This window comes from Ammospiza nelsoni, chromosome 2, assembly GCF_027579445.1.
Source record: "Ammospiza nelsoni isolate bAmmNel1 chromosome 2, bAmmNel1.pri, whole genome shotgun sequence".
Lineage (NCBI taxonomy): Eukaryota > Metazoa > Chordata > Aves > Passeriformes > Passerellidae > Ammospiza > Ammospiza nelsoni.
In genome coordinates, this window is record NC_080634.1 from 16,312,575 (window position 1) to 16,340,368 (window position 27,794).

General features: G+C 40.3%; 2 protein-coding genes across 4 annotated transcripts; both read left to right on the forward strand.

The window, feature by feature from the left end:
• Window positions 1–774: 774 nt before the first annotated feature.
• C2H21orf62 (chromosome 2 C21orf62 homolog) lies at window positions 775–2,545 on the forward strand. Its single transcript, XM_059493916.1, is given in 3 exon segments — window positions 775–1,053; window positions 1,056–1,093; window positions 2,112–2,545. Coding segments are annotated over 3 exon segments (717 nt in total). The 3' UTR covers window positions 2,512–2,545.
• Window positions 2,546–5,032: 2,487 nt separating this feature from the next.
• Window positions 5,033–27,722, forward strand: PAXBP1 (PAX3 and PAX7 binding protein 1). 3 transcript variants are annotated; one of them, XM_059493377.1, is made up of 18 exons: window positions 5,033–5,566; window positions 6,331–6,459; window positions 7,908–8,084; window positions 9,174–9,269; window positions 9,949–10,052; window positions 10,397–10,617; window positions 11,554–11,743; window positions 15,662–15,785; window positions 17,779–17,878; window positions 18,430–18,545; window positions 20,928–21,127; window positions 22,247–22,391; window positions 22,601–22,722; window positions 23,294–23,370; window positions 23,638–23,704; window positions 25,263–25,409; window positions 25,814–25,968; window positions 27,145–27,722. In XM_059493377.1, exons 1-18 carry the CDS (start codon window positions 5,104–5,106, stop codon window positions 27,260–27,262), a joined length of 2,751 nt encoding a protein of 916 aa, XP_059349360.1. In that variant the 5' UTR covers window positions 5,033–5,103; the 3' UTR covers window positions 27,263–27,722. The 3 variants fall into 3 exon arrangements, 2 of the variants coding, with proteins under 2 accessions (XP_059349360.1, XP_059349359.1); XM_059493376.1 differs by having other exon boundaries at window positions 9,174–9,395; window positions 27,145–27,432; XR_009420500.1 differs by lacking the exons at window positions 23,294–23,370; window positions 27,145–27,722 and having other exon boundaries at window positions 9,174–9,395; window positions 25,814–25,863.
• Window positions 27,723–27,794: the final 72 nt, after the last annotated feature.

Genomic DNA, 27,794 nt, shown 5'->3' on the forward strand with positions numbered 1-27,794 from the left:
GGATCTATCCTGTTGTAGTTGTTGTGCAAGACAGAGTGAGAGGTGGTTCCAGGTCCTCAAAACTTACAGACTAAGGCTGGAGCAGATGTAGCTTGACATGGATCAAAATCAGGTTTTATCAGCATTTCTCATAGCTCAGAAGGATATTTGCTGTGCCCAACAACACTTCTGCCCTTAACTGCCCTCCCTCCCTCCCTTGTCCCAGTATATCCTACACCAGTTTAAGGGAAAGGTTATCACAATGTTACTTAGTAATTCAGGTGTAAAACAAAACTATCACTTCCAGCTCTTCTCAGACTGCCTCACTCAGGGAAGTGGAGAACAGAGTCTTTTGTCACTCCTATCTGGTTGGAAGCAAAGAAAGCAGAAAGGAGAAACGAGCAGCAATTTTCCTGCACAACTGCTTGTCCTGTCCTTACCTCTGCACAGGCCAGGCCAAAAAGCTGCCATAGAAAAGAATGTGTCCAAGCTGTCTTATAAGCAGATGAAACAACAGATGAAACAGCAGATGAAAATTTAGAACAAAAGAAGAATGAAAAAAGAATCCCAAACTTTAGTCACAATCTGTTTTCTAAATCAGTGTAGTTGTGCTTTCTCCTTACTGCAGAACTGAGAAATGGCTCTAAATAGATGTGACAGATAATGAGTGGAAAAGCAAAGTAATATTAACCATTGAGAGATCTTTAGTATTATAAAGAAATTGCTTTTCCTCACTAGGTAAAGCTAAGTGGTCTAAATCAGTAAAAGGAGGAGACAATTGGCAGCTTGGCACCAATGCTAAGGAAGCCAATAGCCTACCCTGCTTTCTCCATTTGTCTGGCTCTCATTTTGGCTGGATTCCTTGGCATGCACATCAGTTTTGTCAGAAGTCAGGAGAACCACACACTAATTTTCACTAAGGAAAACACAATTCACAACTGCAGTTGTTCCATGCCTATCCATGACTGCAATTACTGCCTGGCAAACTTGGTGTGCAACTGCAAAACAGTGCTGCTTTCTACCATGGAAAAAAATACCTACAACAGCCACCTGACCATCTGGTTCACACACACCTCTCTGTGCTGGAGATGATCCTCAGCTTCCAAGCTGAGGTGTGGGATTGTCACTATCCGTCCTTACAAACGGGTTTCGTGATGGTTCGTTAATTGATCTCAGAGTGCAAAAAACTGACACAGTAAGGGGATTTGCAGTAATAATCAAAAACAAATGCACCTTTATTGAATGACCACAGCAAAATGCATTGGGGAGGAATTGGGGAAAAAGGGAAAAATAGGGAAAAGAGAGGGAGGGAGAGAAAGGAAGGTATATAGCTACCAAATGTAGAACGATGAAGTCCTTCAAAGTCCAGCTGATGGAATTCTGCTGGTCATGTCAGGGGAGATCTCGGAGATACTGGTCAACTCAAGCTTCTATTATAGTCCTGTTTTGATGGGGGAAGGGGACAAGTCTTGAATCAAATGTAATAAAGAATAGTCTATTGTAATTGCTGATGGAAAAAAAAAAGAAGGCATTGAAGGAGGGTACAAACAGTCCATATTCTCAGCAGTAGACGAGAACCATTTTCTTCTTGGTCCAATGGTCACACCTGCAGGCATCCATCTGGCTTTGGTCAGCTTGCCTTCCCCACACACCTCCCCTGGGTTAGGGGTTTCAGTCTCAGTTTTTGGGAGGAGGGGGAGCTTTTCCATATAGGGGTTTCATGTCTCAGTCCTTGAGGGAGAGGCTTCTCCCATCTCAGTCTGTCTGTCATGGTGGTTGTAAAACAGATGAAGGGTCTTCCATGGGGATCACCAAAGGCTACCTCAGAAAAGTCCACCCAAGCCAAGAGCTGGGGAAATTCCAGGGCTATTGTTGTGAAGAGCGGGAGTAGGCAAAGAAAGGGCAGAGTGCCCCTTCTCCTTTCACTGGGCTCAGTGTTGCATATAGCAAACACACCTGCAAACAATAGCTTGGCAGGCCAGAAGCTCCACTCAGGCCTCAGGATCTTGGCAAGAAACCCTCTAAAGCAAGACCAGGATTCCAAACAGGGTCTTTCCCAGTGGTCCCAGTTTCTGTCCTTTTTCACAATGATCATGAGGCAGATGAGAGAAACTTTGGACAGAGATTTACAGGGATTTGAAGCTGTCCTTCTGTAGCACCACTCCTCTCCCAGTGGAATATTTGGACGTTTGGGGACTTTGAAAGCTCCAGGTAAACAAGGTCAAGGGACAATTTCCAGAGCAGAGCGTGACTATCTCCAGTAGCAGCATCAATGACAAAGAGGACTTACTTGAGGTGCACAACAAAGACAGGCAAATGCTTGCACATATTTATTTTTCTGGATATCTCTCATTTTTCAATGGATATTCATTGCTGAAGTCATACAGTGGGGAAAATGTCTCTAGTATCATAAAGCACTTTCCCAGCCTGCTGTACTCTGATGTCTTCTCAACTTCAGACAATGAGAGCTGTAATATTCATTTACTGAGTTATTTAACACAGTCAGTAGTGAGAGGCATAGGAGGTTGCTAAGAGTGATGGGATGCCTTTAAGTTTGTCTGGTTTGTCCAGGAGGATGTGTTAGGGGACTGTGAGAGAACTCCACAAGGAGGTGTTTGAAGTGAGAGGCTCATCAGATTAATTCAGCAAAGCTTTTCTTAAAGAACAAAATAAATGTGAAACAGCTGTTTTCCAAAGCATTGTTAGGTTTTTTTTTTGTTTATATATTCTAGGTTGACAATTAAAATCTGCAGATAAATTTTGTTTTCAGGTTTTGCCTTGACAGAAAAAGGCATATCCATGTAGCTCCCATTGCAGAAGAATCCAAGCCAATGAGAAAAAATATATGAAAACTTCTGTCCACAGAAGCTGTGGCTGCCCCATCCCTGTGAGTGTGCAAGGCCAGGCTGGATGGAGCTTGGAGCAACCTGCTCTAGTGGAATGTGTCCCTGCCCATGGCAGGGGGATTGAACTGCGTGGTCTCTAAGGGCCCTTCCAACCCAAACCAATCTGGGATTCCATGATTCTCTGTGCACTTAGGGGAATGGCTATCAAGATTCTGATGAACCAGTGGAGATTTCTATTTTAAATAATCATAGTGATATAACAGCAGTTTTGCTCAGAAGCAAAATTTAATTTTTCAGAAGACTTAAATACATGCCCAACATCCATTACTGTGAGCTTTCCCACTGAAATCAGCAATGTGATAACAGTGGAATTAATGGAGTCTGTTTGCAATTGCAAATAGATTTAAGCACACTGGTGTTTGCAAGCTGGGTACCCAACTCCATTTAACTCAGCCAGAGAACAATTGAATCAGATGTTGTAAAGAAATCGTTTCCTTTGTCAGCACCTTGGCAACAAACCATAAGCCTTTTTCTCCAAATTACAAATATTTCCAGTGATACCTCTTATGAGTGCCTGTTACAGACACAGGCAAATAATTCATGTCATCTGCCCTTATCCAGCTGTCTCTGCAAGAGAGCTAACCTTGCCTTCACAAACTAGCAACTCACCAATCCTACATAGGAGAGTGCTGTGTTTAAAAAAAAAAAAAACAGTACACACAAATATATTGATTTCTAAATGTTACCAAGGCTTTCTCCAAAATCTGGAAAAATTAACCTAAATGATCTTCAGCAAAGATCTGCTTCCCTCTGGTAAAAAATGTGCTGAAATCACAGTAATTCCCCATTATCATGACAGTGGTGTCCAAAAATTCACACATGCAGCAGTAGCTGAGGACGTATGTATTCTGACCTTGTTGGGAAGAAATGAGGTTAATAAATCCATGGGCTTTCTTACAGAGCAAATTAAATTTCTAGTTACTTTTGCCACTCTAGTGTTCTGAATAAGGCTCAGGCAAAAGACATTTTATTCCAGTGCCCAAGTAAGCACTGCAGGATTTTTTCCTGGAAAGAGCAAAAAATCCTCAACTACAGAAATCCACAGCTCAGATATTGTGGTCAGCTTCCCAACCACCCTATTTTGCCTCAGCAGATACCACGAACCCACTACCAATTCTATTTTATATGGCTTTGTGCTATGGAAGTACTGCATTAGAAGTTCACAGAATTTTTCCAGAGCAACGTCTCCAAACCGTATCTCTGTCTGGTATAATAAGACAAATTTTATAACAAACTCATCTTGCATGATGAACCTTTTCTTTTGTGAAAAACACCAATCACTTGTTTTTAAAATTTTTAAAAGTTTTATGATAATAAAATGGTTATAAAAATAGCAATATAATTAGAGTAATAATAATTTGGACAATTTAGATTAGGACAATATGAAACAATAGAAACGAAGAGTTACAGACAGTCCGGGTACCTTTTTCTGGGCAGCATAAGCCCAAAAAAAGGACACACGTTAACAGAGGATTAACCCTTAAAAACAACAGCCTGTTGCATATTCACATACCTCATACATGATGCATAAATTCCATTCAAACACAGGATTCTGTCTGGTCATGTCATCTTCTTCCTCTTAATCCTGACGGCGTCGTCCTGCCTGAGCGAGGCAAGAAGTTAGTTACTCCTGATAAGAGGGCAATAAATTCTTTTTCTCTGAAAGATTGAGGTATCCTGTGGCTGCTGGCTCGGTGCGAGTCCTTTCTTTAGAAAAAAAGTATCTTACATAGCATAGTTTCTATTTTAACATTTTGTTATAACCTAAACCTATATTTAACACGCTACTTAAGAGTCTTAATACAGCGTAACTTTCTAACACAGCCATACAATATTCATTTTAATATTTGCAAAAAACCGATCATAAAATACACATTTTTCACATTTAGTATAAGTCACTTTACACTTCTATCACCCTCCTCTCCCCTTCCACGCCCCCCCCTTTCCCGCCCGGGTCGCGCCGCTCGCCCGGCCCAAGATGGCGGCCGGACGTGAGGGCGCAGCGGGGGCGGGGCGGGCCGCTCGAGCCGCCGCTCCGCGCGCTGCCCGCCGCGCAGGCGCAGTGCCGCTCTCCCCGCCCGCCGCTGGTGGAGCCGGCGGCAGGGGGCGCTGCGGGCGGCGGTGCCATGCTCGCGGGGCCGGGCCTGGGCCGCAGCGCGGGGCGGCCGGAGCGGGCGGCACCGGGGCCTGGCGGGGCGGCCGGCGGGGGCCTGGCGGGATGTTCCGCAAGGCGCGGAGGGTGAATGTGCGGAAGCGGAACGACTCGGAAGAGGAGGATGAGGAGCGCGACGAGGAGCCGCCTCAGGAGCCGGCGCCGGCGGCCGGGACGGCGGGGGAAGGGCCCAGCGAGGCCTCCGTGCCGCTGGCGTCGGGCGCTGGGCTCCTGCCGCTGCCCGCCGGCTGCGTGCCCCTCGCCCTGCCCGGCAGCCCCGCGGCCTTCGCCTGCGCCGCGAGCTACGGAGCGGCTCTCGGCCTGGGGCTGGGCTTGATGGGAGGCGACCGAGCGGGCCTGGGGGCTCTGCCGGCGCCCGCTGTGCTGCGGCCCCCGGCGCCGCCGCCGCCGCAGCCCCAGCAGGGCAATGGGCTGCCGGTGGCCGGGCGCCCCAAGGAGAAGAAGAAGTCGCGGGAGAACAAAGAGGTGCCGAGGGCCAGCCTGCTCAGCTTCCAGGACGAGGAGGAGGGTGAGGCGGTGGTTGCCCGGCTTTTGGGTCTCTTCTTGCGGGAAAGGAACCCGGAGCTGCTCAGCCTGCATTGGGCCTCCCCCGTCCCTCCAAGCGAGCCGGGATCCGTATTTATTTTTTAGGGCAGACCCCCCTGTGGCCAGGGGTGATGCGGGATCACATAGGGGAGGGCGGGCCCTGAGGGCAAGGTGCGGGGGGCCAGGGATGCCCGGGCCCGGTGCAGCCGCGCCTTCCGCGGCCCGGCGTGGCTCCTGCAGGCTCCCCGAGGGCTCGGCTGCGGTGTAGGGCTTCAAATTGCTTCTGTGCTGCTGGTGCATCGCTTGTGCTGCGTTCACTGCACCTGCGTGGCCCGCAGGTTTGTGCGGGAGTAAGTGCAGCAGTAGCCTCCCCCCGGAGCCAGCAGTGTTAGCTGAGGAGCATCTGTCCCGTGGTTTGTGTCTAGGTTGTTTTATTTAATCTGATGTGGCTGGTGTTCATGGGTCACCTCGGACTCACTGCCTGTTGTCTGAACAGTTCGTATAGTTTTGAGTCGTCTTAGAAGGAATTCTCTTGAAATCACTGAAACTTGGTTTCTGAGACACATGATTTGAAATCTTGATGGAAGTACTGAAGACATAGAATTAGACTTTCACTATAGACTGTGAAAGAGCCCTACAATGTTTGTTAGTAGCATTTGTGAAGTTCCAGGTACAAAATTTAGAGATTTGATAAATGACATCTGCTTGACAGATCTGATGTAACGTTATCCAATTTCTCTTTTAAAGAAACAGAAGAAGTTTTCAAAGTGAAGAAATCAAGTTACAGCAAAAAGATTGTAAAACAGTTGAAGAAAGAATACAAAGAAGATCTTGAAAAATCAAAAATTAGAACAGAGGCCAATTCTCCAACAGATGGTAATTGCAAAACTAATAATAATAGTAACTTATGTAGTGGAAAAGATAAAGTACTGTAATTTAATGTATTGTTTTCAGAATGAATTGTTAGTCTTCTAGAGAACTTCACATTTAGAGCTGAAGTAAAGCACAGATGAAATGTGTTACTTGAGCCTTAGGAATGCTCTTCTGCATTGGTAGAGAGTACTTTGGTTCTCATGTAGAAATTAACATAGAAGGATGGAACTTCCCAGCTCTGTTAGATGGTTGTCAGTAGACATCAGTATTCTGAATTGCAGTTGTGTTTATGACAGATGAATTGGTTATGGAATTAGGAAGGAATTCCACTTGTTTGAAAACATACCTGGTGCTTGTCTGACAAGATGTGTCCTGTAATGCATTTTCTTCAAAAAGGAAGATTTTAGGGGTGAGCAGAGTGGTGGTCTTTGTTTTTAGGTTAATTGTTAAACAGCTGCCTGTTTCAGGACTTGGACCTTCCAGTAGACTTGATTAGGACAAAGTGTTGGAGCAGAAGGATCTGTTAACAATGTACAGTCCTTGAGAGCTTGAAATAGAGCCTGGGACTTCAATTTCATTGTACTGTTGGTTTTTGGGAAGCTCATTGGTAAAGAGTAGTGCTTCCTTCTCCACTTAAGTTTTTACATAGATTATGTAATGCTATGAGCATGAGCTGGGAGGCTTATGATCTAGAGATTGCAATGATCTAGAGAAGCACATGGAGGTTGAACATGGTCCCATGCAGGAAATACCCTTTTTAAATTTAATTAAATTATGTTAAAGGTTTTGTCTGCATTTGGAAAACCCACATATTCTTTCTTATTAGAATCCTTAAATTGCCTATGCAGTGGTGTGGGGCATGAGCAAAACCAGAAATTATAATTTCTGTGGCTAGTGTTCAGGTTATCTGTTGGATGGGACAGGACTGAGAGAGTAGCCTGGATTCTCTAAACAAGAGCTTGAGTCTGAAACCTCAGATATGTGCAGCTTGGTTTGAGTAGCTGGGTTTAGCATGCATCTTTTTACACATTATTTATACTTGCTGCCTGTGTCTGTATGTTACCCACTTAATGTAGGATGTAGCCCAAGAGGGAAATAAAGGGATCTTTTGGAATCAATCACTTCTTGTGGAAAGACTTGGTGTAACACAGGCAGTGCTTTCTTGGAAGAGACTTTGACATGGTTGCACAAGGTTGAGTTCCCTCACTTTCTTAATACTTGACAATATGGAGAATGTTTAGTGGTTGGTGGGGCCTGCCTTGTCACATTTTATTTTGAGAGGATGTCAGTGATTTAATCACAGTTAAAGTATGTTTTCCTAGATCTCAAGCAATAAAATTATTATTTAACATTTTCATTTGATTTTCACTTTTGGTTGTTGTATCTTTAAAAAAATACTTCTGAGTGATCTTTATGAATGGAATAAAACATGGACTTTGCTCTCTTATCAGCTGAAGCACCACCAGAAAAGGTAGGACAGAATAAGGATATAGGCCAAGAAGATGGGACTGCAAACAGTGAGCATGGTGAAGAAGAAATGGAAGTTGAAAGTGAGAAGGAAGAAGAAAAACCAAAAGCTGGTGGTGCTTTTTCAAGTGCTCTGTCATCACTGAATGTTCTCCGCCCAGGTTGGTTTTTGTAATACGTCTGATAAGTTACCAAGTGATTTAGCCAATGTTGTAGCAGACTAATGTGTGTGAGAGATTAGGAAATAGTTTCCAACAATTTAGCATCTGAGAGTTCAAGCAACTGCTATTTTCTAAAGGTGTTCAGTTTTACAAGTCCTATGGGAGAAAATGTTTTGCTACGGAATGCTTCATCCTGATGTCAGAAGCAGGAATTCATCTCTCAGGTAGATGACAAACTGCAGGAAGATCTAGATTTGGAATAGGTGACTTCACATAAGCTTTAACTGCTTTCAGTTAAAATTTCTTTTTTAATTAAAATCTTTCAATGATGGATCTGCAAGGTATCTGAAATATTTCCCTATCCTGTTTTGTATACTGATGTTCTAGTCAGGCCCTGAGGCCAAAGAAATCCCTCTGAGAAAATATTTTTGAAACTAGTTTGCTGATTATGGTAGTTTGCTCCCCAAATACCAGCTGTGTGTCCTGGGCCCACGCATTGATTTATATGACATATGTAAGTTGTGTTAAGTTTTGTGCTGTAGATTTTAGAGTTTTCTGATTAGGTCTGATGCTTTTCATGTTTCCCCTTGATTGTACAATTTTCTGTGTATTAACTGTGTCTGATTTGGTGGCCTCTTAATCTCTGACCAATGACTGTCTGTTGAAATGGTTGATGCTTTTTATTCCTCAAAATAAGAAGAGCTGGGAGCAGTACTGGGATAGGAACTTACCCAGTCATGCACCTTATTTTTTTCCTCCTTTTGCAATAGTCAGCTCCTCTAAAGGGCTTCCTCTTGTTTGGGAGTATTTCACATAGGAGCATTAGGCTTCTGTCTTATGACATGAGCTGCTGGAAGCAGAGCCAGACTTTCTGTGTTGATCCTGACTTTGAGGGTTTCTGCTCAGAAAGTTGACATATTTAGCATCTAAGATGCTTTCAGATGTTTTCTGTGAGTATGGATTTACTTCCACTCATGCTTTTTTCTGTGTGCAGAGATGATTTGATACAGTGACAGAGATGAGCAGTAAGAAGTTGTAACACCTGTTGTGTTCCAGAGGTTGTTTAACCGTGCCCACATCTGTCTCTAGGAGAAATTCCAGATGCTGCTTTTATTCATGCCGCTAGGAAAAAGCGCCAAATGGCTCGTGAGCTTGGAGACTTTACCCCCGTTGACAGTGAACCAGGTAAAGGCCGCCTTGTTCGAGAAGATGAAAATGATGCCAGTGATGATGAAGATGATGACGAGAAGAGGAGGATAGTTTTTACAGTGAAGGAAAAATCCCAAAGGCAAAAGATTGCTGAGGAAATAGGTAAACCCTTTTTTGGAAGGTCAGCTGATAAATGTTCACACTGTTTTCACTGCAAGTGTTCCCATTCAGCATTTTTAAACAACATGTTTTTCAAACAATATAGAGTTGCATAACATTTCTGAGGGAAAGTACTACATAATGGAATATACTTGTAAAATTTTGAGCACAAAACTCTGTTCCTGTGCACACTGCTGATTATGATAGAAACTTACACTAAGGATTGATTCTTGTTTTTCCTGTACTCTGTTTTTAGGAAGTATATAATTGTGAAAAAAACATTTGATATAGAATTCTTCTTGCTGGCTAGCAAGTAAAATAACCTTTTGGAAAAGGAGTTAGACATTAGAGGATTACCAGCAGTGAATTGTAAATTTTCCCATTGGATCTTTCAAGTGGAACCCCTGTGCTAATAATTCACAGGCCAGTGTCCTTAATTCCTCATGAAGAGGAAAGGAAGATGCTCTGAGATGTTCTCACTGAGGCATGGATTCAGGTTTTTGAATTTGTGGCCCTTGCAATTATGAATGCATTATGTTCTTTTCCTTGTGTGAAGGTATTGAGGGAAGTGATGATGAAGCACTAGTGGCAGGGGAGCAAGATGAAGAACTCAGTAGATGGGAGCAAGAGCAGATAAGAAAAGGAATCAACATACCCCAGGCATGTATATAATTGTGCACTCTTTTTTGATTGGTTTCTGCAAGTATTGGTAAATCCTTTACAAACTTGAGTAGTTTCATTTGAGAAATTAAGTCTGTAAATTCTGATGCTCTTTAAAGAGAAATAGTATAAGTATTTAGAATGGTAATGATACTAAGAATTGTTCCTTCTTGAGGGTATTTGTTTCTTCTATCTTGGATATTGGATGCTTAAATCTCCTTGATAATTACATTTTGTAACTGTATCTGCTTGCATTTTTCACTTTGATTTGGAATGTGTAAAAAAATAAGTTTCCCCTTTCTTTAAAGTCTAACATAGTACAATTACATTTCCTCTGCCACTAGGTTCAACCAAGTCAGCCTGCAGAAGTGAATAATGTGTACTACCAGAACACTTACCAGACACTGTCTTATGGTTCATCATATGGCATTCCATACACCTATGCTGCATATGGATCATCGGAAACCAAGTCTCAAAAAACAGATAATACAGTTCCTTTCAAAACTCCCAGTAATGAGATGACTCCTGTTACTATTGATTTGGTAAAGAAACAGCTTAAAGACAGGTAGGACAGACCATCTTTTTAGACTTAAAGACCTGTCCCCTAGGTTTCTGTTCCTCAGGTGTCTTTTAGTCCTGGGGAGCAAACACAGAGTTTCATCGCTGGAAACTGACTGGTACATCCATTAAAAAAAAAAAAAAAGGCAAACAAAAAAGCTCAAAGTGAAGATGACATTGACACTTTGTTCGAAAATCTCCTTGGATTGCTTCTCTGGAAGTGAAACTTTAAATATGAGGCCATTGATCTTGTTGAAGAGAGGTCTGAGTTCCATCATCTGGACACTGCACAGTCTTATAGTGAAGAAATAAAAGGCCAGTGAGGTGTTTAGCTTATCAAGCTGCATTCCTTTAAACTGTGAATCAGAGGTTTCCCCTTCAGTAGAAAAAGAATTTAATTTTTAGTGTATACAGGGATTTTTTGGCTTAAACACTGTAATCTGCTTGTCAGGTACGCAGAAGGTATGGAATGAGCAACACAATTGCAATGAGAAATCATATGTAATGAACATCTTGCAATTTACATGTCTTCAAAATTGGTTTGTATGCCCCTTGTAGTGTTGCAGCCTTTGACAGTGAATCAAGTTAGTACAGGAAAAAAAATGCTTTGTATAAGCTGTAGTCCCCATTCACCCCCAACCTGTTCTGCCAGCTTTTCATTAGGGACAGCCTTACCCTGCTTTCTGTGCTGTCAGCTCCTGTACAAGTTTGTAGGAGTGGCCAGTGCTGTGCACTACAGCAGTTTAGCAAATGAGTGTGCATCATTAGCCGGGCTGTTCATGAGGAGAGGGGAGAAGGTGACAAATAAAAGGTCAAGAATTTCTTTGCAAAATTTCCCATATATAGGCTCAGTACTTGCACTGTACTGTCTGTTTGATGTCACAATGGTCTGAAATAGACAGACTTTTGGATGTAAATTTACTATTTATCCATTGCCCTTCAGGTTGGACTCTATGAAAGAAATGCACAAAGCTAATCGGCAGCAATATGAGAAACATCAGCAAAGCCAAGAGGACTCTACCAAGGCAATTGAAAGATTAGAAGGGTCTTCTGGGGGTATTGGTGAACGGTATAAGTTTTTGCAAGAAATGCGAGGGTATGTCCAAGACTTGCTTGAGTGTTTCAGTGAAAAGGTAAGGATGCAAAAACATTCATCTCTTTACAAAAAAAAAAAAAAGGTCTCTTATTACATGCCAAACAGTACATCTCCCTCTGTTTTTGAAAAAAGTCCTTTGAGAGCATATTCTTCAAAAGGTTTGGTTCTTTGAGGATTGGAAAGAACTTTCTATCATGCTAAGCTCGTTATCAGAAATCTCTCCTCCCAGCTCCCTGACTTTAGATTGCCTAAAAACTTGCAGATTTTATGTCTTCAGGATTTTTGTAGATACTCTGGTGTTTCAACTTTACTCAGATACTCCTTTTTACTTGTGTTGGACATCAGGTTAGCAAAAATAAGGGCTGAAGTTACATTACTACTTTCTGGAGTGCTTGATGTACACAATAACAGGCTTGTATTTTCTGTATTATAAACTTCCTCCTGCCAGATGTTTGTTGGTATTGCTCTGGAGTCTGAAGGAGAGAAGTTTTAAAACTAGCATAGCTGTTCAAAGACACCTCACTTTAAAATATATTTCTTTCATGTAGTGTGACACTTTATTGCATCTCTAAGTCAAAAACTGAAGTCTTTTTTCTTATGTTATGCACTGTGCTTTGCTTACTTACTTTGTTGTAAATATAACAGAAACTCTTGAATATATATATATTTATATATACACATATTAAGCACACACAGAAGCTGTAGAATTCAGTTAGCAGTATATTGGCTATTTCTTCATTGTCTTCTGACTTGAATACAGTGGTAGTATATTAATTTCTTAATATCTTGTCAGAATAATTGAGTAGTTCTAAGCTACTGCTTGCCCAGCCTGTTAGGTGTGGGAGAGGAATGGAGAAGCATTTTGGGTGCTGATGGGTTAAGTATTAATTGTCCTCTCTTAGTGGAACTGGGACAGTCTGGTCTATGTCCTGTAAAAGTGAAGAGTAGCTATGTCATGAGGAAACCCAGAAAGCATGGGACAGTTAATTCACCTAGCTGATTGATTAGTATAACTAATCAGTATAATTAGTATAATTAGTTGTGGTTGATTGTTCACTTAAGAAGCCATATTCCTGAGTCTGTGTTAGCATTAGGTGTTGAAGATCAATAAAGGTACTTTCTTAGGCAGTGCTGGTTACCCAGATGGCTGATTTCCTATTAAAGATAAGTTTTTACATTTTTACTCTGAGGTAAATTTGTATTTCAGAAGTCAAGTTAAATATCTGTTTCTATTCAGTGTTTTCTTTCTAAAGACCTTCTGTTAAATTACTTTTGTGATGACTATAAACCATGTCTGGAGGTTCTCCTTGCTAGTATAAGCTGTCTTGTTCAAATATTTTTAAAATGTGACTTTTATCATCTCAGGCTTCTTAGAGGCATTCACAGAGTTTTGCTGGTTTCAGGTGGAGGCTGCTGCTGTACTTGTATGTAAAGTGAGTTGCAAAAGTAGCAGGTTATGTGGTCAGTCTAACAGGAACATTTCATTTATTTTGATATTGTTTGGCTAGATAGTGTGGTTTGGAATTCAGTGCTTTCAGCATGACAAAAGTACCAGCAAATTCAGAACCAGTAGCCCACAGGACACTGAAAAGTTTTCTATAAAGGAGGTGCTGGAAGGGAACAAAGTCAAGTAATAACATTAGTATCAAGTTTTTACTTAAATGAAATGCAGTAGGATGGTAAATAGTTCTAAACTTTTGAGTGTAGAGATAAATTACCTTCAGCTTTTTTGTAGAACCTGTGATCCTGACTGCTTCTATTTAAAGTGTTGTTATTATTATTTACAATAATGTTTTTAGTTATTATAATATACATGAGAATATATGTGTAGTAATAATAATAATACTGTATGTGTATATACATATATATGTACATACATATACAAAAACATAAATAGGATATTTTGAAGAGATTCTGAATGTTAGGATCACTTTGCCCAGTCTTAAGGCTCAGCAGAGTACTAGAAGACAGCTATTACACAGATTTTAGAAACAAGCACTAGAAAGGTCAAATCCTGTGTACCTTTTTTTTCCCCCATAAATAAGAAAAAAAGTAGAGTGGAAGATGGTTGCATGATTTCTTTCAGAAGTAATTACTGTAAAATTATGTTTTCTGAGAAGGCTGGCGAGTCACAATGGCATTTTTACATTCTGAATGTAGGAATGTAGAGTGGATACAGAAAGATTGAATTGTTCTGGGCATACCTTTGACAGCACAAGTAGATGAACTGTTACTTTACCTGCAAAAATGAATTACCAAAACACACTCTGTGTATCTGAATTATCCTTGCGATCTGAATGTTTAGAGATCTTTCTGCTTTTCCTCTTCCACTGTTTATAAAGAAAGTGAATAAAAAATCCCCTTGAAAACACCGAATTTAAGGTACTGACTAAACTAAACAGGGAATGAGGGTTATAACTTTATAGTAGACAGTGAAATTGTCAGCCACTCATTAACCACAGTATTGATTAGAGGAAAATAAGGGCTTCTAAGTCTCTTGTATTCTGAATGGGAAATATTTTGAGTGGATTCATATATTTGAATACATCAATAGAGTTCTTTTTTAATCCTGAGAAAATTACAGAAAGAACCACTAGGGATGCGTTGAAAATTTTTCATTTAAATTTTCAGTCTTAGAATTTCCTCTACCTGCTTAAGAGAAGAAGCTATACTTCCTATGGTAAATTGCAGTAAAGCTAGTAGTTTTTAACTATTATTTCTGTTTTCAAAATATGAACTTCCATCTCTTGGAAGATTTTTCTCTCCTTGTCTTTCTCTCTACTCTTTTCTCCAAAAGAAAGGTGTGTGTATTTTGAGTTGGTGCAGAGCTGCTTTCATTTTAATCCCTGGAGCCACATTTATCCCACAGAGCTAAAACCTTTTTCTTCTCTGATGTGTATGTCAGTCTCAGTGAGCTGAAATGGCCCTGTAGCTGTCAACTCAGAATTTTACATTTTACTGAAGGATGTTCTTTAATAGTTACTGAGTCACATTCTAAAATACTTCAGGAAAAAATATCTGATTTTATCTTCTGTTTTGAAAAAATATAATCCTGGATGGTAGGCAGCAATGAAATATAAAAGGCTGGAAGACTGTGGAGTAAGCATACATCTCAGAGGTAAGGAGGACATGGCTTAAGTGTGCGTACCAAAAGGACTTCTTTTCAAAAGAAATGAGAACAAAAAAAGAGCAATGAGCCTTCTATTTAATGTCAGGAAATTCCTGGCTGTCATAATATCTTCTATTTTTATTAGAGATGCCACCAAAATAGTTCATTAAAGAAAAAAAAAACCTGATAGGTCTGACATGACCTACCTGATTAATTCAAGGTTATACTTAATGCATAACTTGCACAAATTGTACTACTTTTATTTTAGTGATAAGCTAGAGGAGTGTTTGACCGATTTGAATTACCTGTTGGCGTAACACCCTTATGCAGGATTTTATTTCATTTCAGTAATAATATTTCAGCATATGCTGTTAAGAGTGAGAGGACACAAAACAATAGTTGCTGGCTTCAGTAGGTTGGATTCATGGGTGTTTTTTTCACTTTGTACAGTCAGATTATTTTTTCACTGAAGTGTAAAATTCTTGTTTAGAGATAGAGAGGAAACAATTGACATTTGAGAATTGCAGACCTTGACAAAACACGGAACACACTTGTAGGGAAAGCAAGAACACTGGAGAGAATATTTCACACTCTAAATAGGATGTCTGGCTGTGTAGACTCATTCATTGCTTTCAGAATGCTTTTGTTCTGATTGAAAGCTGCCAGTGTTAAATGTGTGCACTTTCCGCACTGAGCTGTTTCCTGGTGCACATGGTACAGAGGAGTGAAGGCAGGACTTGGTGCCGCTGGGAGCGCAGCGGCAGCGTTTGCTCCGCCATAGACTGGGACCCCAGAAGCTGAGCAGCCCAGGATCCGGGTGTTACGTGGTGTGTTGTATTTTTACAGGTGCCTCTGATTAACGAGCTTGAGTCTGCAATGCACCAGCTGTACAAACAGCGAGCTTCCCGCCTTGTCCAAAGACGACAAGATGATATTAAAGATGAATCTTCGGAGTTTTCAAGCCATTCAAGTCAGTCCATCTTGAAGGTTTTTATTATTCATTAAACAACCTTGTTTACTTAGTATGACTTAATTGAAATGTGAATGTTTAATGTATGACTGTCTTATTAAAGTTTATTCTTGCTCTTGAAATGAGTAGAAGCAAGTTTAGATGAAAGTTCTCTAATCTGTTTTGTTTTAAACTCGAAACCACTGTAACTCTGACTTTATCTCTCCTTTCTGTTTCTCTTAACTATATTTTCTCCTTCCTAGCACTAAAAATGTGTGCATGGTGGCTGTGAGAGTAGTGGTAGTATGTGACTCCTCATTTTCTTATATCAGGACTTTAAAAAAAAATTACTTTAACCTTCCTGAATCTATAAATGTCATTTAACACGTACAGTTAAATTAATAAAGCCACAAAGCACTGGGCTTTAGACTTCTGTCCAATGTTCTGTTTTGTAGCCAGTATAAGTATTTGATTTCAGACATTTAACTGGTAAATTAAAGAACTGGAAGACTAATCAGACTAATACAGTGCCCCTGTATGAAATACAGCTTAAGAATAGCCAGTTAAAATGCCTGTTTCCTGTGAGTTTGTGGATGGGGAGTCTCACTAAGGAGTTTTCTTATGGTGATTACTCTTCAATATGTAAAACTCTACAAAAGCGTAAATGTTAATCTGGATGGAAATACATCTTTCTTGGAGGAGGTTTTAATCAGTGTATTAAATCAGTGGATGAAATATCCTATTAACAGGAGTCCTCTTTATGCTTCAGAAAGCTTCCCATTTTTAAAAATGGCATTCTGTCCTGTTGCTGATGTAAAATTCTATGATCAATGCCATTTCCCTGTTCTGCCACAGTTGTCAGAGATGAAATCTTGTCAATACCGTTAGCTAGAACTCACTGAAGATGATGAAATGTTAGGGTGTCAGAGTTGGCCATTCCTTTATAGAGTGGTTAGCATACATATTCTTTTTAGGACTATTATCTGGAGTTCCAGGCCTCACGTGGCCTTGCAGTTTTATCATGAAAATGCTGTTTTGAGAACTAGAAACAGATTTCCTAAAAGAAGCTTAAAATGGATTTTTGTATACTGATGTTTAATAGGATGGGAATAGTTCTCATTGCTGAGATTGGGTTTTACAGAGAGATCTTATTTAGTATGTGGAAGTTTAGACAAGGCTCCTAGTAGTTCAGCTGTTGAATTGGAATATTGACATAGATTGGCATTAATACTTTCAATGATGAATTTGTAAATAGATTTTGTCAGAACATCTAAATTTATTCCTGAAGTTTGGATAGGCTGTTGTTCAAATGTTTATACTTTAATGGGTGGACTTGAGAGGTGGCTAGCATTCAGTCTACTGTTTAAAATTTACCTGGAAAGGAGGAACTGGAAATACTCCTGCCTGCTATCTGCTGTTCTAGCTGTGTTGTTTTCTATAGCCAGGAACATAGATAAGCAGAGCTTGAAAAAAGGAAGGAAGATGTTTTATCTTTCTATAGATTTTGAGGTGTTTTAAAAGTTAGGGATATCTGAAGCATATGAACTTAGAAACAACGTGACTATAACTCTGAAATAACGTATATTCTTGCCCCAGTCACTCTTGTCTGCTTTTTTTTTACTACTTTTCTTCTTAAAAATTATGTGGTGAATGTGTTTATGTAAGGACCACGTTTTTCTTGGACATTTCATTTAAGCTATTTCTGTTAAAACTCTTGACTTCTGTGTAGTTCAGCACTGTTGTGAGAGAGATAAGAGTGAAGTACAGTGAAAACTATTTGGCATTTAAGTGGAAATTTTTCCAAAGTCCACTGCTTTCTGTTTTAACCTCTACACATCGTGAATTCAAGCTTCTGGGGGGGCATTGTGGGTTTCTTTTCTTTTTTGATACTTCGACTTTCTATTTCAATTTACACTTAGTTTAAAAGTGGGTAAAAGGCTCTTATGAAACTGCCTACAGCACATTTATAGAATCATAAATAAGCATTTTAATTTTCATTGATGTCATTTTACAGATAAGGCACTGATGGCTCCAAATCTTGATTCTTTTGGGCGAGACAGAGTGATCTATCAAGAGCAAGTCAAGCGTCGGACTGCAGAAAGAGAGGCTAGAAGGTAGAGAATGAGATATCTTTCCTCCTTTAGGAGTCTTTGTCTATTTGCAAGATATAACTGTCCTGTGTGACTTACTAACATGGGTGGCAATGTTTGCTTCTTCCCTGAAAAGGGAAGAAAACACTTCAGCTGGTCTGCTGAGCGGGAGTATTCTTATATACCCCATCTTACTGTGCAAGTGTACAAAACATTCCATGATACTGATGTAAAATCCCTAAAAGAAAGCACAGTAAATGCATTCCATATCTATATGGAATATAGATACAGACATATCCATATCTATATGGAATATAGATACGGATATATCCATATCTATATGTAATATAGATATAGATATGTCTATATCTATATGGTCTCTGCTGGTTATGTTTCTTTTCATTATTTGAGGCAGCAGCATAGTGGAATGCTTAAGGTCATGGCATAGTACAAGTTTTTTCAGCTTGACTTCTCTTCTCTAGAGCTAAAAGGACAACCTGAGTGGGCTTAGGTAGGGAAAACAGCTGCTTTCTCTTGCTTTATTGGAGCTGGTTTGTACTGCTGCTCCTTTGCAGGGCTCGCCGCAGACAAGCGAGAGAGCAGACTGGGAAGATGGCAGATCACCTGGAAGGCCTTTCCAGCGATGACGAGGAGACTTCAACAGATATCACAAACTTCAGCCTGGAGCGAGGTTAGAAAAGCTACCCAAGCTTTATTACAGAATCACAGCATAGTCTGGGTTGGAAGGGACCTTAAATCCCACCCAGTTCCACTGCCCTGCTATGGGCAGGAACACCTTTCACTAGACCAGGCAGCTCCAAGCCCCATCCAAGCTGGCCTTGAACACTTCCAGACATGGGACAGTCGTAGCTGCTCTGGGCAACCTGTGCTAGGGCCTCACCACCCAGACAGGGGAGGAATTTCTCCCCAGTATCCTGTCTAACCCTGCTCTCTGTTAGTGGGAAGCCATTCCCCCTTGTCCTGTCACTCCAGGCCCTTGTAACCAGTCCCTCTCCATCCTGCAGACTCCCTTCAGTACTCTAAGGCCACAATTAAGTTACTCTGAAGCCTCTTCTCCAGGCTGAACAATCCCAATTCTCTTACATAACAACATATTTGACAGGATCCAAACACAGCCCTGTTTATATACTTCACCATATTTTGGAGGGAGTTTAGGAATTTTTGATTCCTGGATCATCAATGTGACCAGAATAGTCTCTGTCACCAAGTTGTTGCGTGTCTTGCAGTTGACTGAATAACCCATCCTTAGTGAGGTTCTGTTTATTTAATTCTAACATGCTTTTGCTGGCAGGCAGTAAGCTTTTGGACTGTCAGTAAGTCTTCCCATTTGTAAGATAGTTTATCATTCTTGAAATACGTGTTTCTCTTACTTGGGGAAATTTTGAAAACCTCAGTGCTTTAGAAGTCTTTTTTTGGTTCCTGGCAAGTATTTAGTGGAATTGTGAATAAGCTTCTAGAAATGCAATGACAAAAGTTTTGTACAGTCTTGTTGCAGCCTGGCAAAATTTGCAAATGATAGAAAACAATGTTGAATGCAAACATTGCAGAAAGATCTTGTGGTACTGTTAGCATTTGCTCTGATTAAAAGAGAATCATATTAGAAGAAGTGAGGAGGAGGAAGAGGCCAGCAAGGATTGCATACATAGAATTGCTTGTTTTGGATTTGAGGAGAGATTGAATGGTTTTGGTCTCTCCAAGTAGAACAAAATCAACTTTTCACAGTATGATAGCTAGGGACCATGAAATTAAGTGGTTGGAGAGGTTTAAAATAAAGAGGTCATTTCCCACAGAGAAGGTAGTAAATGGCAAAGTAATTTATGTAGGTGGTTGTGGAGACCTGAAGTATGAACATACTAGAAAAGTGCTTATATGATCTGCCTAGCTGTTAGGTCTCTTGGAGGTGCACACAGTTTCCACACCTAATTTACTGCAATTTTATGATTGCGCTGATTTTCTTCCTGCAGGGAGGGGTCTTGGATAAACAGAACAACTGTTCAGGGTTGTTAGGTGCTGTAATTAACTAGATTCAATGGGACTGAATTGCACTTGGTAACTTGGCAATTTATGCGTGCAAAAGCATTTTGTAGAAATTTCTTCAGTTTCTGAATAGGCATAGTGTTTGTAAAGCTTTTTTACTGTTGTTTGTAATTCTCATGTCAGTGCAGAAGCAACAGTGGAATAGAGGAGTGCACTTTGGACCCAATAACTTTATATGTAGTGTTTTTTACTTAATCCCAGTTTGAAGTGTGTGGTTATATGACATAATCTCCTGTTCCCTCAGCCCTGCCTCTGTCTGCTGTGTGTACTAATTGTGTTCATTGTGTAAGGGTTACTACTGTGACCAAACATTTACAACTGCGGCTGCAGTTAAATACAACTGATTATGATAAAATGAAATCAAACCTGAGAAGTAGGAAAGATAAAGGGAAAATAATATGTAGAGGGGAAAAAAAAAACATGAAAAAAATATGTAGAGGGGAAAAAAAAAACATATGTAGAGGGGAAAAAACAACAGAAAGAAGGTGCTAGAGGATTGTAATCACTACCCAGTGCCAACAGGCATGTCCTGGCAGCATTTTAACATGGCACCTGCCAGGACCCACCGTGTCTGAACTGCCAGTTCAGTTGGCTTATCTGAGATGCCCTCCTATATTTGCACTTGGATTATCAAAGATTTGAAGAATCTGGGTTGGAAGGGGCCTGGAGATCAGTTGTTTGAAAGCCCCATGCAAAGCAAGGCCAGCTTTGAAGTTAGATCCATTCTGAATACAGCCCAGTATGTCACCAATCCTAATTACATCTGGTAACTTAAAATCCTGCCATGAAATGTTAAAAGTTAGACCTGTGATAAATGAGTCTATGGGAGAGTATTTGTGCTCCTGTTTTTATAGCTTTGTGTGTTTGAGGCAGGAGTAACAGAGCTTCTAAAGGTGAGGGGGGCTTTTTTGGTTTTACTTATGGGAGTTAGTTTATGCCAGTGAGCATCAAAGAGTGTTTTGAAAGAGGCATTACAGGGAGTAGGTGATTAACTTTTCCTTTTCTCCCCTGCTAGATCGTATATTGAAAGAATCCAGCAAAGTTTTTGAGGATGTTTTGGAAAGTTTTTACTCCATTGATTGCATCAAGTCACAGTTCGAAGCTTGGCGCTCCAAGTACTTTGCTTCTTATAAGGATGCTTACATTGGCCTCTGTTTACCAAAGCTGTTTAACCCTTTAATCAGACTTCAGCTGCTCACCTGGACTCCTTTGGAGGTAAGCTTGCCTGCAAGCAGCTTCTGTGTTAACTTCTACATGGTGGTTCTTTCACACTGGAGCAAAGTCAATTGCACCTTTGATATGTGCTTTTCCTAAAGGTGTGTTCTAGGGACGAGGTTTCAAATGGGCACCCCTCTTGGAGCAAAGTTTTTCTAGGGAGTGTCTGGATTAGTTGAACCACTATATTCCCAGCAAACCAGAGTTAACTTTGGCACTTTGTCAGATCCTTCTCAGGAAGTGGTGTAGACCAAAAAATCTGCAGCTGCCCATGGTAATGGGTTGGAGCTAGGTGATCTTTAAGGTCCCTTCCAACCCAAACCATTGTTGGTTCTGTGAAAATACGTTATTCTTTAAAATACTTCAGAGAAAATTGTGACTCTAGGTAATACTGTTTCATCAGAAGTGAAACTAAGGAGCTTGTTCTTGCATGGAATTACAACCTTTGTCTCTGGGTTATGTATCTGTCTCACCTACACCTCCATACCCTGTAGAATTCTGGCTGGCAATTTCCAGGTCTTTCTCATAGTACTCACTGCCCAGTTATTATGTAGGGAACATGGGAAAGGCAGGACAGCACTGTGGCAGCCCAGTATCCCTGGCACACATTTGTTGTCCAGCCTGGATATCAATGCCTTCATGAGATGCCACCAGAACAAACAGTTCAGGTAGCTTTTGACTCCCTCTCTGTTCCTCCTTTTTTCAGAAGTGCTTTTTTTTTTCCCTTAACCTACCAAGAGAATATCTGCAGAAGGGGTTTTTCTGTTTCCACCTCTTCTTCAAGTGCAGAGGAGGAGAGGCATGACTTCTCTTCAGAGAAAGTTCAGAGTATTAAAATAATTTTATTAATTTGATGTTTGACTTCATTCAAACAAGGAAAAATCTGAGAAAGATGCCATCATTAAATTTAAAACATTTTTTGTGCATTCTCATTTCCCCCATGCTATTTCTCTGAGTTTTCATTACATCTGGTGGCCATGCTGGTAGGATGATTGGCTCATTTGGCAGTGTTTTAAAGCTGTTTTTGTGATTGTATAGTACTTGCATACATAATACTTTTTCTATGTGTTAACTTCAAACCTTTGTGTAGGAATCTAACCCCAATTCTTTTTTTATTAGGGCAAGTGTCGAGATTTTGAAACAATGTTGTGGTTTGAGTCATTGCTGTTTTATGGCTGTGAAGAGCAGGAGCAGGTGAAAGATGATGCTGATATTTCACTGTTGCCTACCATTGTAGAGAGAGTTGTTCTTCCTAAATTAACAGGTAATTATAGGCTTAAAAAATGGGAGGGAGGGAGTTGTGGAGTGTGATGCTTGTTTGTGCTTTCAGATTTTACTGTTTTGTAAATAATTGCATGGATTTGAGTATATAATACTCAAAAAATTATTTGTATAATACTCAATTTGTTATTTGTATAATAATTACTGTATTTGAGTATTTGCAAAGTGGAGTAATTCTTTAATCTCTTCCAGTAATTTCTGAAAATATCTGGGATCCCTTTTCTACCACACAGACATCTAGAATGGTAGCAATTGTACAGAAACTAATAGATGGATATCCCTCAGTGGTGAATGCAGAAAACAAAAATACACAGGTAAGTTGTTGGATTTTTTCCTTAAAGGTGTTACATAAGTTAAGGAAGTTGAATACATTTTTAATACCTTATGTTGGGAAGTACAGCAAGAAAAAGAATTTTAAAATTATTTGGTGCTCTGCTTGTGGGGAGTAAAGTAGGGTGATAAATTAAAAGAAGAAACTCAGTGAAGCCTTTCCAAAATACATACTAGAGATAAAAAGATACACTAGATGTAGTAAGACTTGCTGGTCTCAAGTTTTGCTGTAAGGGATGGCTACAAATGCTTGGGCTTTTATTTTTTAGATCTTTAGAGCCTTTTCAAATGTGTTACCTGGAAATTGGGTTGTTTTACTTGCCTTCTGTGTATGAAGGAAGTGGTAATAAGAGTTCAAGTTTTAATTGAAAGTGTCAAATTTCTGCTCTGTTAGATATTACAGACTTCTTTAAGACTATTTATTTGTGTGCTCAAATGTGTATGTGTGTTTACTGTTATGGTCACAAGTGTTCTTTGTTGCTTTAAAAATCAGTTTCTGAGTGTTTAACTACTAAGCAGTGCACTGGACATTTAAAAGAATATTACTTGTTTCAGATGCTTTTAAAGGCCTTGTTACTAAGAATGAGGAGAACACTAGATGATGATGTATTCATGCCCTTGTATCCAAAAAAGTAAGTTTACTTTCAGCTATGGTGTTAGACCTTTCTTAGACAGTCACTGTGTTTGTGTTTATCCATAGTTAAGAGGGGTTTTTCTCAATGTGGTTCAGTGCCTGGGTACAGGAGATCTTTTATTATTCTTCTGGGAGCATTTAGCAGAGACAAGGAGGATGAAAGGGAATATTTATGGAAATGAACTGTGTCTTGGAAGGAAAAAGCCAGCAAATTCAAGACAGGTGTAGTTTTGGTTACTCATTAAAGAAATGTCTTACTTTCCAGCATCTTAGAAAACAAGAACTCTGGTCCATATTTGTTTTTCCAACGTCAGTTTTGGTCCTCTGTTAAGGTAAGTCAGTAAATATGTCTGATAAATCTTTGGTCTAAGACAGTGTAGCAATAAAATCCTCCTCAAATTTATGGAAAACAATAGGAAACAGGAAACTGCTTCAACTTCACTTGCAAAACCTCCAACTCTGGATTCTTAGTCTTTGATAATGCACTGTGCCCTCTTCATGGTGTGTCCAGTCACTAGAGGTGTCTGGACTCACACAAGTGAGTCCCCAGGGCTCACTTTTAGGCCCAGTCCTGTTTTATATCCTTATTGATGATCTGGATGGGGGGATTGAGTGCACCCTCAGTACATTTGTGGGCAACACCAAGTTGGGCAGGAGTGTTGATCTGCTGGAGGGCAGGGAGGCTCTGCAGAGGGACCTGGACTGGTGAGGCCAGTGGGATTAGGGTCAGCAGGGCAAACTGCTGGGTCCCTACACTTTGTCCACAGTAACCCCAGAACTGGGGGCTGAGTGCCTGGAAAGCCACTGGGCAGGAAAGGCCCTGGGCGTGCAGGTCAGCAGCAGCTGAAGGTGAGCCAGCTGTGCCCAGGTGAGAAAGAAGGTCAAGGGCACCTGGCCTGTGCCAGCAGTGGTGTGTCCTGAAGGACCATGGCAGGGATTGTCCCTCTGTGCTGGGCACTGCTGAGGGCACACCTCGAATGCTGTGTCCAGCTCTGGGCCTCTCACTTCAGGGAGGACATTGAGGGGCTGAGCATGTCCAGAGATGGGAACAGAGCTGGGAAGGGTCTAGAGGAGAAGTCCTGGGAGGAACAGCTGAGTTGGAGTTGTTCAGCCTGGAAAAGAGGAGGTGGGGAAGGGGGAGACAGGACATGGGCACCTTCTCACTGCCTGACAGTGGAGTGTGCTCAGGGGGGTCTCGCTCTGCTCCCAGGCAGCCAGCACCAGGATGAGAGGAAATATCCTTAAGCTCTGCCAGGAGAGCTTCAGGATGGACATGGGAAGAATTTTTTCACAAAAATGATAATTAGCCATGGGGATGGACTGCCTGGTAAGGTGGTGGAGTCACATCCCTGGAGGGGTTTTTGAAGATGGACATGGCACTCCATATTCTGGTCAAGTTGACGAGGTGGTGTTTGGTCTAAGAGCTGACTTAATTTCAGAGGTCTTTTCCAACCTAATTGGTTTTGTAGTTGAAGAGGTTGTCACGTGGAAGCACCATCATTTCAGCTGGGATGTTATGGGATCACTTAGCTTACCCCAGTTTTTTTATATCCTTGTGCTTGTCAGAATAAAATACACTGCTTTTGGGGAATGTGGGAGCTCAAATCTGTGGCTGTCATAGTTTATTTCCAATAAAAGACTGTGAAGAAAATTAACTCTCAGCTAAACAAAAAAGTAGAGACTGATGTTGATTGAACAACTGCTCTCCATGATCACACAAAACAGAATTCTTCTCTGGAATTTTCTGTTCAAATGGCAGCAGCAAGGGAGACTGTATTCTGAATAGGTTTGCAAAACATTTAAAATATCTTAAAATGTTTAATGTTTTTGATCAACTCCCTGGTTTCAGTGCATTTTGGAGTTATTATTTTCCCTGTGTTGTATTTTTAGTTATTGGGAAACTTTCTCCAGTGGTATGGAATCCTCTCAAACAAAACTCTACAGGAGCTGTCCATAGATGGGTTGCTCAATAGATACATTCTTATGGCTTTTCAAAACTCAGAGTATGGAGAGGACAGCATTAAGAAAGCTCAAAGTGTAAGTAAAATCAAGCAATGTTTAAAGTAATGATTTAAACTGAAAGGAAAATATAGTTAAAACTTGACATTGCCTATGAAATCTTGGCTTTGATACCTCAAATGCTGTAGTCAGTGAAAAATAGGTTGGGTGGTTTTTTTTGTATTTTTTTTTTTGGTGTAGTGTACAGAGTAAAGAAAGAACCTTCTCTGGCTCATGCCTGTAGATGGATTAGGTATACTGTGGGTTTCAGTGCTTTACTGTTTGGATTATGGTGTGGGTTTTTTTGTAGTTTTCTCATTTTTTCACTCAGCTGGGCCTTATCCCTGCAGTCTTACTAGGCAAACTTCACAAGTTATACATATTACATAGCTTTAAAAATTTTGTTGCATTGTGTTTAACTTCCTTTTTCCCGTTTTTCCTAGGTAATTGCTTGCTTCCCTAAGCAGTGGTTCACTAATCTAACAGGAGACAAGACTATTTCTCAGCTAGAAAACTTCTGTAGATACCTTGTTCACCTGGCTGATACAATTTACAGAAACAGCATTGGTTGCTCTGATGTAGAGAAGAGAAATGCCAGGTAACTTACTTTGAGTTCTTGTGATTTGATTTATTTTGCCACTGGATACAAACATGGATAACTCTCCATCCTGCTGTGTGTCTTTGGAAACTTCTTTGAATTCACACGTCAGAAATGGATATTTTTAAGGTGTCTGAATATAGCAACTGCTGGAAATACTGGAACACCGATAATATTTTTTGCACTACTGCTTAGTGTCCTGGATTCTTAAGGGGGTTTATAAAAAGCAGGGAGAGGCATTTTTTACACGAGCAGATACTGTCAGGACACAGGGGAGTGGTTTTAAACCTGCAGGAGGAGATATTTATGTTAGATGTTGGGAATTCTTGGCTGTGAATATGGTGAGGTCCTGGCACAGGCTGCCCAGAGAAGCTGTGGTTGTCCCTAGAAATATTCTGTGCCAGGTTGGATGGAGCTCTGAGCAACCTGGTGTGCTGGAAGTGTCCCTGTCCATGGCAGGGAGCTGGACTGAGATAAGCTTTAAGGTACCTTCCAGCCCAAAGCATTCCATGATTCTGCCAAAGTTTGGAGCTACCATGTTTAGAGTGTTTCACCTTGTGAGCCTGTTGCTGATTCCTGCATAGTGGCTTCTAAATTGCAAACTGTCCTTTGTAAACAGTTCAAAAGTTTTGACTATTTACACAGCCAACAGATGAACCTGTTTTGCCTGAGATCCAAGAGTAATTTTACTTGAGTGCAATGATCAGCTTAATTAAAAGTTTGCATTTAGACACATTACTGCTGGCCAAGTAAGCTGACATGCAATGGGAGTAGCAACAGCACAGGAATGGACAATCTTCCCATCTTGGGACAGTCCTGTGTTTCAGTGTAACAGTTTGGGATTTAAGTTTTTGAACTCTCTTGTTTTGCTGGTGTGTTTCTAAATTTGAAAGGAATTTCTTTACCAGGTGAAATGATAACTTGGTGAAAATTTTTATTGGAAGAGAAACGTCCAATTATCCTGTATTCATAGCAGGTTCTAATTTGATTTCTATCTTCTGTCTTGCTTTTTCACAGCATTAACAAATCTGTTGCTGTTACCTCATTAAGCAAATATAATAAATCTGGAACAGGAATATGAAATATATGACTCCTTAATGCAGTCTTCTTTTGGAAAATTAATCAATGCCACTGATTGTTCTGTTTCTGTATTGACTTCTCCTGCCTCTTTTTTAGGGAGCACATCAAGCAGATCATAAAGCTTCTAGCAAGTGTCCGAGCTCTGGATCATGCTCTTACTGTTGCAAATGATCACAACGTAAAAGAGTTCAAGATTCTAATAGAAGGAAAATAGACTTTTCCCACCACTCATTTTGAGCTTTAAAACCATTCCTGATATGTAATTTATGTACATATGTAAAGTTTCTTAAACTGTAAAGTATTGATCTTTGTTTTAATACAAAGTGCATTCTTATATACAGCATCCTTAAAAATAAAAATCATTGACTTCATTGAAAACAAAAATGGAATCCCAAGATTGTCATCTTTCCAGAAACAGGATTTTTCTTCAAGTTTCTCAAAATCTTGTTCACAAAAATACTTGTGCCCATAATCAGTGGTCATCTACTCCTGTTGATTGTTCCATGGTTAACTGGAATGTGTATAATAGATTCTGTGTAATACAATGATGCATATATTTATACCACCATGTTGCTTTCACACTGGATATAGAGATGTTGTACTGTTGCAATAAGCTTTTCATTTGCTAAAAAATACTTATTTTGAAAATAAAATGATCGTATTATTGGTCAAAAGGGCTGGTAAAACATTCAAATATGTGAAAAGTCATGAGCTGAAGAATAGGGGCACATTGAAGTGGATCCTGA

Coding starts and splice junctions, on each gene's coding strand:
- PAXBP1 (XM_059493376.1), top strand. CDS start 5,104: ATGTTCCGCAAGGCGCGGAGGGTGAATGTGCGGAAGCGGAACGACTCG. Junction 11,744..15,661: donor TTGAGTGTTTCAGTGAAAAG/GTAAGGATGCAA, acceptor GTATTTTTACAG/GTGCCTCTGATTAACGAGCT. Junction 17,879..18,429: donor GCAGAAAGAGAGGCTAGAAG/GTAGAGAATGAG, acceptor GCTCCTTTGCAG/GGCTCGCCGCAGACAAGCGA.